At 32.4% G+C, this 15,143-nt stretch overlaps 2 protein-coding genes across 3 annotated transcripts; both read left to right on the top strand.

Moving 5' to 3' along the window:
- Positions 1-9,099: 9,099 nt before the first annotated feature.
- On the top strand, positions 9,100-13,408 carry LOC126656642 (protein trichome berefringence-like 7). 2 transcript variants are annotated; one of them, XM_050351253.2, is made up of 4 exons: positions 9,100-10,481; positions 12,170-12,328; positions 12,626-12,909; positions 13,166-13,408. In XM_050351253.2, exons 1-3 carry the CDS (start codon positions 9,670-9,672, stop codon positions 12,897-12,899), a joined length of 1,245 nt encoding a protein of 414 aa, XP_050207210.1. In that variant the 5' UTR covers positions 9,100-9,669; the 3' UTR covers positions 12,900-12,909; positions 13,166-13,408. The 2 variants fall into 2 exon arrangements, with proteins under 2 accessions (XP_050207210.1, XP_050207209.1); XM_050351252.2 differs by having other exon boundaries at positions 9,101-10,481; positions 13,161-13,408.
- Positions 13,409-13,834: 426 nt separating this feature from the next.
- On the top strand, positions 13,835-14,705 carry LOC126656116 (protein TRACHEARY ELEMENT DIFFERENTIATION-RELATED 7A-like). The gene has a single exon (XM_050350601.2). It carries the CDS (start codon positions 13,890-13,892, stop codon positions 14,589-14,591), a length of 702 nt encoding a protein of 233 aa, XP_050206558.1. The 5' UTR covers positions 13,835-13,889; the 3' UTR covers positions 14,592-14,705.
- Positions 14,706-15,143: the final 438 nt, after the last annotated feature.

Raw genomic sequence — 15,143 nt, forward strand, 5'->3', positions numbered from 1 at the left:
TCTAATTTGGAAGGTCTCGGGATGAAATTCCCCTATAGCAATATTTAAATCACTACAAAGCTCGGCAATGAAGGGATTTAAAGGAAACTGAAAACCAGCCACGAGCTGCTCTTAAAAATACAGCTAATATAGGCGAAACAGGATATCTAAACGACCGCATACGAAAGTCGGGTTTCCTAACCCCATAATCTGTAGGGAATTTGTATTTCCAAGGAATAAAGAAAAGCTCCTCCTCAGATAAAGACGACTCGAAACTAGCCATAACCATGAATTCAACTTACATTTTCTTCTTAGGCGACATGTAAAGGCGGGAAAATGCACTAACAACAAAAAGATGGAATTTGAAAGCATAAGAAGGTCAAAATAAAGAAGAAGAACAAAAACGAAGAACGCAAAGAAAACCCAGAAAAACAAGGTAAACAATAAGAAGACTGCAAGTACACCAAGAAATATGATAAGGCTATGAATATACCTGGGAATCAAATAAACAAAAAGCAAAAGATGAAGCCACAATAAAAATTAGAAAATCTAAGAAATTTGCAGAGAAAATAAAGATAAAGAATTCGAAAAGGTGAGGGGAAAGCTGAAGGCAAGAAGAATATATAAACATTCTCAATTCTAAAAAAATGGCAATGTTGACGGTTAAGAAACCAATGAGTCAAAACCCTAAATGATACAATGGATGAAGGATACATGTCAAATAAAACAACATGTGGCCCAAATCTAAAGAAATTAGCGAACACGTGTCATAGAAATAAAAATGAAGAAAAATTAAAAGATTCAACTGGTAAGCGAAACGATTCGCCAAAAGATAGAATGACTAGCCCAATAAAGCTAAACCATAACAGGGCATAGATACCAAGTCTTTAGCTCACTTGCAGGGGGCTAATGATGAAAACTGAATTCCAACATAAGTATAGTGGAACCGAGTTGTACATGACCACACTTCCGAGTGAATCTTAGAACTCGCAAGGCGAAAGCCCAATAATAACGACACTTGAGTCCATGGGACCTCACCATGTCTAAAGGAAAAAAAATGGATTCGCCTGAATCCTCGGTAAAGACCAAACCCAAAAGGGTTCAAGTAAAGATCCGGAATCAAACTCAAAGCGCATCGCTAGAGACCTAATCACATGAAAATGGAATAATATTTAGAAAACCAAATATGCTGAATCACTTTTTATTTGGAGATAACTCCTATTTGGGAATAAGCCTATTCAGGTTGACATTCCTGAATAGGGCTCTATTTGAATAAGGAATCCCTTTCCTATACAAAAATACGCTACTAAATAGGAATCACTTTTCAATTTGGATTCGACAAGGTATTCCCTTACTATTGTATAAGGAGTTTGAGGTATGCATAAACACACAATTATATTTAATACGCTAATACTCTGCTGAAAACGCAATATTGACTTTAGCATTGGAGAGTTAATCGGACAACTACCATCTGATTGACCTTCTATCCTATTTTGCAGGTTTAATCGAAGATGCAAAAGACAGACTCTGTCACTAATATAACATACATTCACTTAAAATCTACATTGAAGCTATAATTTTGCAAGTTCACCGAAAATTTTATTAATCAAGTAATAAAATAGAAATTCAATTACCCACTACCGTATTTCCATTATCTATTCATTTTCATCAAGTTGCAGTAGTGTTTTCAGCAAATCTAACATTGCGTTGTAATTGCATTGTTTGTCGAACAAAACACCTTTGATCTTAAAATCCATATATTCCATATGTTTGTTTCCAATGACTATTGTAATGAATAAGAATTGGAAATTTTGAGCTCTACATTTCCGCAAAAAGTAAACTCCACTACATTTTTTAAGGTTTATTTCTTATCAAATCTCAATATATCTCTTACCTTTAAATTTCTGATTTTTTGGTGTTCCTCAACTAAAATTCTTATATATTGATCAAATTTCTCACTTTTTCCGGATTTTTTCATATTTTAAGTAATTGCAATTGTCAATCGATCTTATTTACAAATTGTATTTCTCGATTTCAATTTTAATTTCAAATTAAAATGTGAATTTTTAATCTGTTTCGTAATTTATGCTGTTCAAAATTCTTAAATTCCTTTTTATAAAAAAGATTTGATGTCGTTAACCCTTGACCCATTAGTTAAGTTATTTTCGTAAATTATTTAGGATACATGCTACTGGTTTCTATTAGCAAATGATGCATAAATTTGAATAATTATTTTTCAAAAATAGAGTAGTTACCTATCACATTATGACACGTCATTAAAATGATGGCAATCTTGTAAATTTGGTTGTTATTTATTTATACTTTTAAATAGTAATATTATAAGATCGCCATCATTGCAATTACCAATAGTGATAATCTGATAAGTAAACAAAGCTCCTTTAGATTATAGTGTACATGCTAATAATTAGAGATCTTGTACTCATTTAGATTACACTATTCTGCTTATATTAGTAGCATTTTACACAGATTTTAATCAACCTGTTCTCTACAAATTCTAGTTCTTGCAATGTTGTTCTATGAGTTAGCAAAAGTTTCATTACAACAATATTTGCTAACTCATAGAACAACATTGCAAGAACTGGAATTAATTATTGTTTTAATCTTACTTATTTCATTTATATCACGAACACTTATCAGCATTTTCGAAAAGGTAATTGGCTATGGTGATTTACTTCAAGTGTTTTAAGTGAACTATCGTGCACTCATTCAATAAATATATAACCAAATGATGAAAGTTGACCCGCTATCACTCTGCCACAATTATCAATAGTGAGAACTGTAATCTGATAAGTAAACTAAGCTCCTTTTGATTATAGTGTACATTCTAATAATTAGAGATCTTGCACTCATTTAAATTACACCATTCTTCTTATAATAGTAGCATTTATACAAATTTATAATCAAACCGTTCTCTACAAATTCCAGTACTTGCAATGTTGTTCCATGAGTTAGCAAAAGTTGCATTACAACAATATTTTCTAACTCATAGAACAACATTGCAAGAACTGGAATTAATTGCTATTTTAATCTTACATATTTCATTTATATCACGAACAATTATCAGCATTATCGAAAAGGTAAATTGGCTGTGGTGTTTTACTTCAAGTGTTTTAAGTGAATTATCTTGTACTCATTCAGTCCCGCTATCACTCTGCCACAATTACCAATAGTAATGTGATAAGTAAACTAAGCTTCTTTATATTATAGTGTACATGCTAATAATTAGAGATCTTGCACTCATTTAAATTACTCCATTCTGCTTATAATAATAGCATTTACACAAATTTATAATTAAACCGTTCTATACAAATTCCAGTTCTTGTAATGTTGTTCTATGAGTTAGAAAAAGTTGCATTACATCAATATTTGCTAACTCATAGAACAACATTATAAGATAAAGAATTATTTGCTATTTTAAACTTATTTCATTTATATCACGAATAATTATAAGCATTATCAAAAATGTAAATTGGCTATGGTGTTTTACTTCAAGTGTTTTAAGTGAACTATCATGCACTCACTCAGTAAATATATAACCAAATGATGAAAGCTGGCCCGCTATCACTCTGCCACAATTACAAATAGTGGGAGTTGTAATCTCATAAGTAAACTAAGCTCCTTTAGATTATAGTGTATATGCTAATAGTTAGAGTCTTGCACTCGTTTAAATTACACCATTTTGCTTATAATAGTAGCATTTACATAAATTTTAATCAAACTGTTCTTTACGAATTCCAGTTCTTGCTATATTGTTCTATGAGTTAGCAAAAGTTGCATTAGAACAATATTTGCTAACTGGGATTAATTACTATTTTAATCTTACTTATTTTATTTATATCACGAACAATTATCAGCATAATCGAAAAGGTAATTGCCTATGGTGTTATACTTCAAGTGTTGTAAGTGAACTATCATGCACTTACTCAGTAAATATATAACCAAATGATGAACGCTGACACGCTATCACTCTGCCACAATTACCAATAGTGGGAGTTGTAATCTCATAAGTAAACTAAGCTCCTTTAGATTATAGCCTATAAGCTAATAATTAGAGTCTTGCACTCATTTAAATTACACCATTTTGCTTATAATAGTAGCATTTACACAACTTTTAATCCAACTGTTCTCTACGAATTCCAGTTCTTGTAATGTTGTTCTAGAAGTTAGCAAAAGTTGGATTACAACAATATTTGCTAACTCATAGAACAACATTGCAGGAACTGGAATTAATTGCTGTTTTAATCTTATTTATTTCATTTATATCACGAACAATTATAAGAATTATCGAAAAGGTAAATTGGCTATGGTGTTTCACTTCAAGTGTTTTAAGTGTGAACTATCTTGCACTCGCTCATTAAATGTATAACCAAATGATGAAAGCTGGCTCGCTATCAATCTGCGGCAATTACCAATATTCAAAACTGTAATCTCATAAGTAAACCAAACTCCTTTAGATAATAGTGTACATGCTAATAATTAGAGATTTTGCACTCATTTAAATTACACCATTCTGCTTATAATAGTAGCTTTTACACAAATTTTAATCAAACTATTCTCTACAAATTCCAGTTTTTGCAATGTTGTTCAATTAGTTAGCAAAAGTTACATTACAACAATATTTGCTAACTCATAGAACAACATTGCAAGAACTGGAATTAATTACTACTTTAATCTTACTTATTTCATTTAAATCACAAACAATTATTAGCATTATTGCAAAGGTAAATTGGCAATGGTGTTTTACTTCAAGTGTTTTAAGTGAAGTATCCTGCACTCATTTAGTTAATGTATAACCAAATGATGAAAGATGACCAGCTATCACTCTACCATAATTACAAATAGTGAGAACTGTAATCTGATAAGTAAACTTAGCTCCTTTAGATTATAGTGTACATGCTTATAATTAGAGATCTTTCACTCATTTAAATTACACTATTCTGCTTATAATAGTAGTATTTACACAAATTTTAATCAAACCGTTCTCTACATATTCTAGTTCTTCCAATGCTGTTCTATGAGTTAGCAAAAGTTGCATTACAACAAAATCTTCTAACTTATAGAACAACATTGCAAGAACTGGAATTAATTGCTATTTTAATCCTACTTATTTCATTTATATCACGAACAATTATAAGCATTATCGTAAAGGTAAACTGGCTGTGGCGTTTTACTTCAAGTGTTTTAAGTGAACTATCTTACACTCATTTAGTTAATATATAACTAAATGATGAAAGCTGACCCGCTATCACTCTACCACAATTCAATAGTAGGAACTGTAATGTAATAAGTAAACTAAGCTCTTTTAGATTATAATGTACAAGCTAATAATTAGAGATCTTGCACTCATTTAAATTACTCCATTCTCCATATAATAGCAGCATTTACACAAATTTATAATCAAACCGGTCTCTACAAATTCCAGTTCTTGCAATGTTGTTCTATGAGTTAGAAAAAGTTGCATTACAACAATATTTACTAACACATAGAACAACATTGTAAGAACTGGAATTATTTACTATTTTAATCTTACTTATTTCATTTATATCACGAATAATTATCAATATTATTAAAAATGTAAATTGGCTATGGTGTTTTACTTCAAGTGTTTTAAGTGAACTATCCTACACTGACTCAGTAAATATATAACCAAATGATGAAAGCTGACCCGCTATCACTCTGCCACAATTACAAATAGTGGGAGTTGTAATCTCATAGGTAAAATAAGCTCCTTTAGATTATAGTGTATGTGCTAATAGTTAGAGTCTTGCACTCATTTAAGTTACACCATTCTGCTTAAAATAGTAGCAATAAAATAAATTTTAATCAAACTGTTCTCTACAAATTCCAATTCTTGCTATGTTGTTCTATGAGTTAGCAAAAGTTTCATTAGAACAATATTTGCTAACTCATAGAATAACATTGCAAGAACTGGAAATAATTGCCATTTTAATCTTACTTATTTCATTTATATCACGAACAATTATCAGCATTATCGAAAAGGAAAATTGGCTATGGTGTTTTACTTCAAGTGTTTTAAAAGAACTATCCTAAACTCACTCAGTAAATAGATAACCAAATGATGAAAGTTGACCTGCTATCACTCTGCCACAATTACCAATAATGAGAATTGTAATCTGATAAGTAAATTAAAGTCCTTTAGATTATAGTGTTCATGGTAATAATTAGAGATCTTGCATTCATTTAAATTACACCATTCTGCTTATCATTGTAGCATTTACACAAATTATTAATCAAACTGTTCTCAACAAATTCCAGTACTTGCAATGTTTATTTATGAGTTAGCAAAAGTTTCATTAGAACAATATTTGCTAACTCATAGAATAATATTGCAAGAACTGGAAATAATTGCCATTTTAATCTTACTTATTTCATTTATATCACGAACAATTATCAGCATTATCGAAAAAGAAAATTGGCTATGGTGTTTTACTTCAAGTATTTTAAGAGAACTATCCTAAACTCACTCAGTAAATAGATAACCAAATGATGAAAGTTGACCTGCTATCACTCTGCCACAATTACCAATAATGAGAATTGTAATCTGATAAGTAAATTAAACTCCTTTAGATTATAGTGTTCATGGTAATAATTAGAAATCTTGCACTCATTTAAATTACACCATTCTGCTTATCATTGTAGCATTTACACAAATTATTAATCAAACTGTTCTCAACAAATTCCAGTACTTGCAATGTTTATTTATGAGTTAGCAAAAGTTTCATTACAACAATATTTGCTAACTCATAGAACAACATTGCAAGAACTGGAATTAATTGTTATTTTAATCTTGCTTATTTCATTTATATCACGAACAAATATCAGCATTATCGAAAAAGTAAATCGGCTATGGTGTTTTACTTCAAGTGTTTTATGTGAACTATCCTGCACTCACTCAGTAAATATATAACCAAATGATGAAACCTATTACTCTGGCAAAATTACCAATAATGAGAACTGTAATCTGATAAGTAAACTAAGCTCCTTTAGATTATACTGTACATGCTAATAATTAAATATCTTGCACTCATTTAAATTACTCTATTCTTTTTAAAATAGTAGCATTTACACAAATTTTAATCAAAATATTCTCTACAAATTCCAGTTCTTGTAATGTTGTTCTATGAGTTAGTAAAAGTTGCATTCCAACAATATTTGCTAACTCATAGAGAAACATTGCAAGAAGTGGAATTAATTGCTATTTTATTCTTATTTATTTCATTTATATCACGAACAATTATCAGCATTATCAAAATGTAAATTAGCTATGATGTTTTACTTCAAGTGTTTTAAGTGAACTATCCTGCACTCACTAAGTAAATGTATAACCAAATGATTAAAGCTGACCCGCTATCATTCTAATAGTGCGAACTGTAATCTGATAAGTAAACTAAACTCCTTTAGATTTTAGTGCTAATAATTAGAGATCTTGCACTCATTTAAATTACACCATTCTGCTTATAATTGTAGCATTTACACAAAATTTAATCAAACTGTTCTCTACAATTTCCAGTTCTTCAAATGTTGTTTTATGAGTTAGCAAAAGTTTGTTTTCATTACAACAATATTTGCTAGTTCCTTGAACAACATTGCAAGAGTTGGAATTAATTGCTATTTTAATCTGATTTATTTTATTTATATCACGAACAATTATCAGCATTATCGAAAATGTAAATTGGCTATGGTGTTTTACTTCAAGTTTTTAAGTGTGGACGCACTCACTTAGTAAATATATAACCAGATGATGAAAGCTGACCTGCTATCACTCTGCCATAATTACCAGTAGTGGAAACTGTAATCTGATAATTAAATTAAGCCCCTTTGAATTATAGAGTATATGCTAATAATTAGAGATTTTGCACTCATTTAAATTACACCATTCTCCTTATAATTGTAGCATTTACAAAAAATTTAATCAGACCGTTCTCTACAAATTCCGGTTCTTGCAATGTTGTTCTATGAGTTAGTAAAAGTTGCATTTGAACAATATTTGCTAACTCATAGAATAACATTGTAAGAACTGGAATTAATTGCTATTTTAATCTTATTTATTTCATTTATATCACGAACAATTATCAACAGTATCTAAAAGGTAAACTGGCTATGGTGTTTTAGTTCAAGTGTTTTAAGTGAATTATCTTGCACTTATTCAGTTAATTTATAACCAAGTGATGAAAGTTGACACGCCATCACTCTGCCACAATTACCAATAGTGAGAACTGTAATCTGATAAGTAACTTAGCTCCTTTAGATTACAGTGTATATACTAATAATTAGAGATCTTGCACTTTACACTCTTCTGCTTATAATAATAGCTTTTACACAAATTTTAATCAAACTATTCTTTACAAATTCCATTTCTTGCAATATTGTTCTATGAGTTAGCAAAAGTTGCATTACAACAATATTTGCTAACTCATAAAACAGCATTGCAACAACTGTAATTAATTGCTATTTTAATCTTACTTATTTAATTTATATCACGAACAATTATCAGCATTATCGAAAAGATAAATTTGCTATAGTGTTTTACTTCAAATGTTTTAACTCTAAACTATCTTGCCTTCACTCAGTTAATAAACAATCAAATGGTGAAAGCTGGCCTGCTATCACTCTGCCACAATTACCAATAGTGAGAATTGTAATCTGATAAGTAAACTAAACTCATTTAAAGTGTACATGCTAATAATTAGAGCTTTCACACTCATTTAAATTACACTAATTTGCTTATAATAGTAGCATTTACACAAATTTTAATTAAACTGTTCTTTACAAATTCCAATTCTTGCAATGTTGTTCTATAAGTTAGCAAAAGTTGCAATACAACAATATTTGCTAACTCATAGAACAACATTGCAAACGTGTCATAATGTGATAGGTTTAATTCACATATGACGTGATAGATTGAATAAACTTAAGAATTTCTTGTAGTTTGAGGATAATTCCTATAATTTAAGAGTTAAATTATGCGGTTTCAAAAAAAAAAGAGTTAAATTATGCTATAACCCTTTTATTAATCATTTATATTTCGGTGGTATATCGTTATTTTGTTCGAGTTTTAATTAGTTAATGAGCGTAATCTCCAAATCTAACAACCTGAATAAGATTTGGCTTTCTTGTGGCCTTTTCTTGTCTTGTTTTAACAGGTGCTCTGTTTTTTTTTCTCTCTAACGATTCGCCGATCTCTTCAGTTTCCATTTACAATTTCATCTCAATTCCCACTGTTCTATTCAAAATTCTTAAGGAATCAAATGGCGGCTTCTCTCCGACTCTCCATCAACAACCAGCTAGAAGTTCTATAATTACATTAACCCTTACAAATTACTCCAAGATTCTTCAAATTATTGGCTTTTGAATCTAAATCCGTTCTTCTTGAGGTTAGGAAGTAACCCATTTGGTTTCCCCATAATATCTATATTGGGTTATTATCAGAAGTTTGAATCTTTCAGTTTTTGGATTGAATCAGTATTTTAGTCAGTTTGTTCCTTTAAATTGCATTGCTGACTCTTTTGAAACTTATTTTGATTGATATATTCATGCTCAGAGGTTCTTTATTATGTAAAATTGTGATCTTGGTACAGTTTAGATAGCCAATTTTTGTAGTGTGGAAGTGACTTTGGTTGATCCTTGGCAGCATGGTTGATTGGGATAATGACTACTTTTAACAGGAGTAAGTCATTCAACCAGAAATCACTAGGTGTTGTTGGTAGTCCAAAATCTTTAAGTTTCGAAAGCCCGAGAGTGAATAGGTCAAGCTCGATCACGCGTTGGTTTACTGTGATTGTCGTGATCGGGTCTTTGCTTACGTTTTTCATAGCCATTGCAGGGGGTTATATGAATGTGCTCCCAAGCCTTAGTCAAGCCTTTCATGGATCTGGCATATTTGAATCTAATGAATCGATAGGACATTGCAACGTTTTCTCCGGAAAGTGGGTGTTGGATGATGGTTACCCTTTGTACAATGCTTCAGATTGTCCTTTTGTAGAACAAGGATTTGACTGCTTGGAAAATGGGAGAAAAGATAAAGAATATCTTAAATGGAGATGGAAACCGAAAAATTGTGATATTCCGAGGTTCAATGTTCATGATATATTGCAAAGGCTTCAAAATAAAAGGGTAGTGTTTGTTGGAGATTCTATGAGCAGAACACAATGGGAATCCTTAATATGTTTGCTCATGACGGGGTTAGAGGATAAGAAAAGTGTTTATGAAGTCAATGGGAATAAGATAACAAAACGGATTAGATTTTTAAGTGTTCGGTTTACATCCTTTAATTTCACTATTGATTTCTTTCGATCTGTTTTCTTGGTGCAACATCGTTGGATGCCTAGAAATGCTCCCAAGCGGGTTAGGTCGACGCTTAGATTGGATAAGATTGATGATATTAGCAGTGAGTGGGTTAATTCAGATGTTCTCATATTCAACACAGGACAATGGTGGGTGCCTGGGAAGCTTTTCGAAACGTAAGTATCCTATGTAATTTCCATGTGCATTATGTTGTTTTATGCTTTAGTCATGTGCATTTTGAGCATAGTATATTGTCAATCATTTTGGTGGACTCAATTGTTGTTCAATACTGTTCCTAAGACTCGTAAAGAACTTCTCATTTGTGATCTTCCCAAATGTATTTATTGCCTTTTCAGTCTTCAGTTTGTTGAACAATCTGGAATGTTACTCTTTCTCTCTCTTATTCGTTACAGTCGTAAAAATATATGCTGATGTGGATAAATAGGCCTTTTCATAGATTATGAATATATTTGCAACGTTTCTGTTCCAAATTCTTCCACTCTGATGTGTAGTTTGTGTGTGCATCTTTAATTGCTTCTAACACACAGAGAGATACAAATAGACTTGCGTTTTTCGCAGAATATATTTGAGCATTTTTCCTTCTAAGGAGCTCTTTTAAATAAAACACGTTTTATGTGGATATAGGTAGCCATATCTCCAAATGCCATTAAGACAATGTCACCAATCAGTTCTCTCTAATGAACAAGTTTGCTTAAACTAAAATGACCAAAAAGTAGCTTGAATTACCAGTGTCTTTAACAAAGAGAAGCCTCTTAGAAACAATTACGGAGTAACTGCAGTTTCTTTCCTTGTATTTGCTAAATTTCTCATAGAGTTTGTTGGATCAAATATCTAGATAGAAACTTCTTAAAGACAAGAAAAGAGTTCTCCGCCACAAAATTTTTTGTAGCTGAAATTCAGTGTCTTTTTTCTGCATTATGTCTAGAATGCCTAGTCCATGTTTTGCAGCCTCGTTCTTTCTTCAACGAGTAACTTTGTAGAACCTTATAAGTTGCAACTATTGAGTTTGGTATAGACAGATAGAATTAGCAATGGAAAAGGGGAAGAGGTGTGTATGTTCTTACCTTAATAAATGTCGAATCAAGTCCTTGACTGCGTTTTTTCAGAAAAGAGTTTTGTATTCCAATTCAGGATCCTGCTAGCATCAACTATCCGCAGAAACGACAAATAGTCATTCTTTAGTAAAGGGATAATAGCTACTCAGCCTATTTAAAAAGTTAATGACACTCATTGGTGTAAACTACTTTTATCATGATAGTTAGGTGTATTAGTTTAACTTTAAATTCATTGGCGTATCTACTTTTTTTAATATTTTGTTCATAGGGACCATTCAGTTCACTGACCACTTTAAAGAAGATCTTGATGCTATTCCCTGTCAAATCTGTTGTTCTGTCTGTAATAGATATATAAAATCTATTGTTGCTAAATGGTGTCAGAAAATAAGGACGGAATTTATGGACTAACAATTTCTGCCTAGGGTTCTCTGCAATTAAATTCTGTAATACTATGCCTGTCATCATTTCCAAGAAATACAATTTTGCTATGCACTTAAAATAACTCCATTCCAGGACTAAAAGAGAGAACAATATCTGGTACATAGTTCGTTATTATTATCTTTGTAACAAAGATAATTCTTGTGTGATCCAATATCCTGAATATCCCGTGTCAGCTTGAATAATTTCATAACTTGTACTTAGAACCTGTGTTTTCCTTTATTCATATAGTATTCAACTATAAAAAAACTTGTTGAAGCTTTAAAATGCGCATTTTTCTTAATATTATTTCCATCTCACAGGTATGAGCTGCACAAGTTTTACATGTAAGTAAATTGTGTTCTGGACAGGGGCTGCTATTTTCAGGTTGGGGATTCAGTGAAGCTTGGAATGCCAATTCCAGCTGCCTTCAGAATAGCTCTGGAAACTTGGGCATTATGGGTGCAGAGCACAATTGACTCGAATAGAACACGGATCTTCTTTAGGACTTTTGAGCCATCTCATTGGAGGTACTTTTTAAATACCAACGAAATGGCGCTGGGCTGATTAACATTTTAAAACTAATTGTTTTTTTACTGCTGTAACTATTATTTCCTTTTGGTGCGAGAATTTTAGTTTTGGAACCTGTCCTGCATTTTATCATTACACATTATGTCACTATAAAGAGCAGAACTTGTTCTCTAAGGGAATTTTTAACTTTAAGCTTGTTTAAATTGTATCTATTTCTCCTATATTCTTCACTGGTTGATTACCTTGTAGTTTCCCTATCTGTCACGGCTAATTCAGCAGCTTCTTGTCTGGACCAGTAATCAATCCCACAGGTTTTGCAACGTGACTGCGCACCCGTTGTCGGAAATAGGAGGGAGAGACAAGAGCATATTTTCAGACACCATCCGGGAAGTGGTAAAAAATGTGAAAGCTCCTGTAACTGTCCTTCATGTAACTACCATGTCAGCTTTCAGGAGTGATGCCCATGTTGGCCAGTGGAACGACAACTTACCTGTACCTGATTGTAGCCATTGGTGTTTACCTGGAGTACCTGATATGTGGAATGAAATTTTGCTCTCTTTTTTGCTTTAACAAGGATGATGTGAGTTTGTCTTCTTTCTGATCTTCCTCTGTGTTTGCGTCGAGGCATTTAACATAATTTTCCATGAGTGTGCATGTGCATATGTTGATTGTACAAGACTGGATTTCAATCCATCTTTAACTCAACTGTTGTACTATATCTTCAATACAAAAACAATCATTTTACTATGTAATCATTCCATTTGTTATTCTGATGGCAATCTATTTTTGCATCGAGTTAGAATAATATATTACTTGGTTCTGTTTCTGCAGCACAGATTGAGACACTTGCCTGTTGAATACCGGTTGATAGCAGCGCCAGAAGCTACTTTAACGATTGGATGTTTAACGAAGATTACAATATTAATTTGGTATGGCTCCTGAGATTGTATGCAACTTTCCTGAAGAGAAGTCTAGTTTCCCTGCTTTTAAAAGAAAGATGTAGGGTTACATAGAAACTGCAGTTTTGTAACACAACATATTCGTTTCATTCTTTAAGCTACGCATTACAATTTTGTCCATATTTCTTCTTCTTTCTCTAGTGAAAAAATGTTCGGTACACAGAAAAAGTGTTGGAACATAAGTGACTTCTGCGTTTCATTGTTCGAGCCATTTCCTATAGAATACAACTTAGTCACACAGCATTAATCTTCTTAATAGTTCTGGTATAAGTGAGGTTGCTTAATATAGGTCTGGATGAGGAGAAATTTTTAGGTGAACCGAACGAATATAGATCAAAATGTATTTGCTAAATATTGAAGTCAAAAGGCAGAAATATGAGATACCCTATTGAACCCATCAATAATAAACTTGTTCACCACAAGAAGTGTTTTTGAATGCAATCAATGACAACTCTTCAAAATCTTAGCATGAGAGCAAAGTTAGTAAAAGCTTAGAAGCATGCAAATCAATTATATAATTCAATATTACTTCTACAAATACCAATTTTCTCAGCAACTTCATCATCATAACACACATTTCTGTCAACTTCCACACCAAATAATGGCTCCTATCAATAACTACTTCCCTTATTTTCCATTTCCTCCACCGCATAATCCGCCAAATGTGCCACCACCTCCGCCGTCCCCAACAGTAGCTCCACCACATCATCCCATCACACCACCACCACCGCTCCCAAAGCCAACTCCGCCACCTCCAACAGTAGCTCCACCACATCATCCCACTACACCACCACCACCCCCAAAGCGAATTCCGCCCCCTCCAGCAGTGGCTCCACCACATCATCCCATTACGCCACCAGCATCACCACCGCTCCCAAGGCCAACTCCGCCACCTCCAGCCGTTGCTCCACCATTCCATCCCATTACACCACCACCACCTCCTCCACCAGGACATCACTCCACAGTCATAGTTGTTGTGTTTGTTTCAGCTGGTGGGCTATTCTTTCTTGCATTTCTAGCAGTTGCTCTCTGCTGTTTCATTAAGAAGAGGAAGAATAAAAACATTCAGAAAACAGAACTCATAAATTTTGATGAACACATGAAAGTTAAGGAAGATATAGTTGAAGGAGCACATGGTGAGAAAATGAAGGTTCTTACCATTGAAGAAGATGTCCATTTTGAAGAGAAGATCAACAAAAATGAAAAACTGGGGCAAGGACATGATCATTCTATGCTTGTTTCCAATTTAATACCATCCTCTTCTCACTCTGCTTCTGATCACCATCTTGCGAAGAAAGTCTGATACAAAAAACAAAATGTAAATGAAATAATTATATCGATATCCATATGTTAACAGAATATCATTTCACAAATTTCTTATTCTTTCTGTAAATTGTCATGCATAAATATATGGAATAATTTCCCTATAAGCCTAACCCAACTTTAAGTCCATGTACTTTCAAAATTTTACTGTCCAATCCTTTTTCAATTATTTTGAATTTGTAGGCTCTTTTTGGACCTTCTCACTAACGGAACACTCTCTATATGTGCGATGTCAGGGTAATTGATCCTGACCATCATTGAACTTTCGAGTTTTTTCATTTCAGTCACTAAACTATTTTTCTTTTCATTTTGGTCATCGAACTTTCATTTTTTTTTCATTTTGGTATTTCAGACCAAAAATGCTTAGGTGGCAGCCGGAAATTGACATGTGACAACCGGATTTTATAAGTTTTACTTTGAAAATATATCATACATACATAATTTTACTTTGAAAATGAATTTTTCGATCAAATAATGCATATATGGCAAGTTTTCAGGTTAAAAAAAAATTAATTCCGGCTGCCACCTAAAC

This window comes from Mercurialis annua, linkage group LG7 (assembly GCF_937616625.2).
Source record: "Mercurialis annua linkage group LG7, ddMerAnnu1.2, whole genome shotgun sequence".
In the NCBI taxonomy this organism is placed as follows: Eukaryota; Viridiplantae; Streptophyta; class Magnoliopsida; order Malpighiales; family Euphorbiaceae; genus Mercurialis; species Mercurialis annua.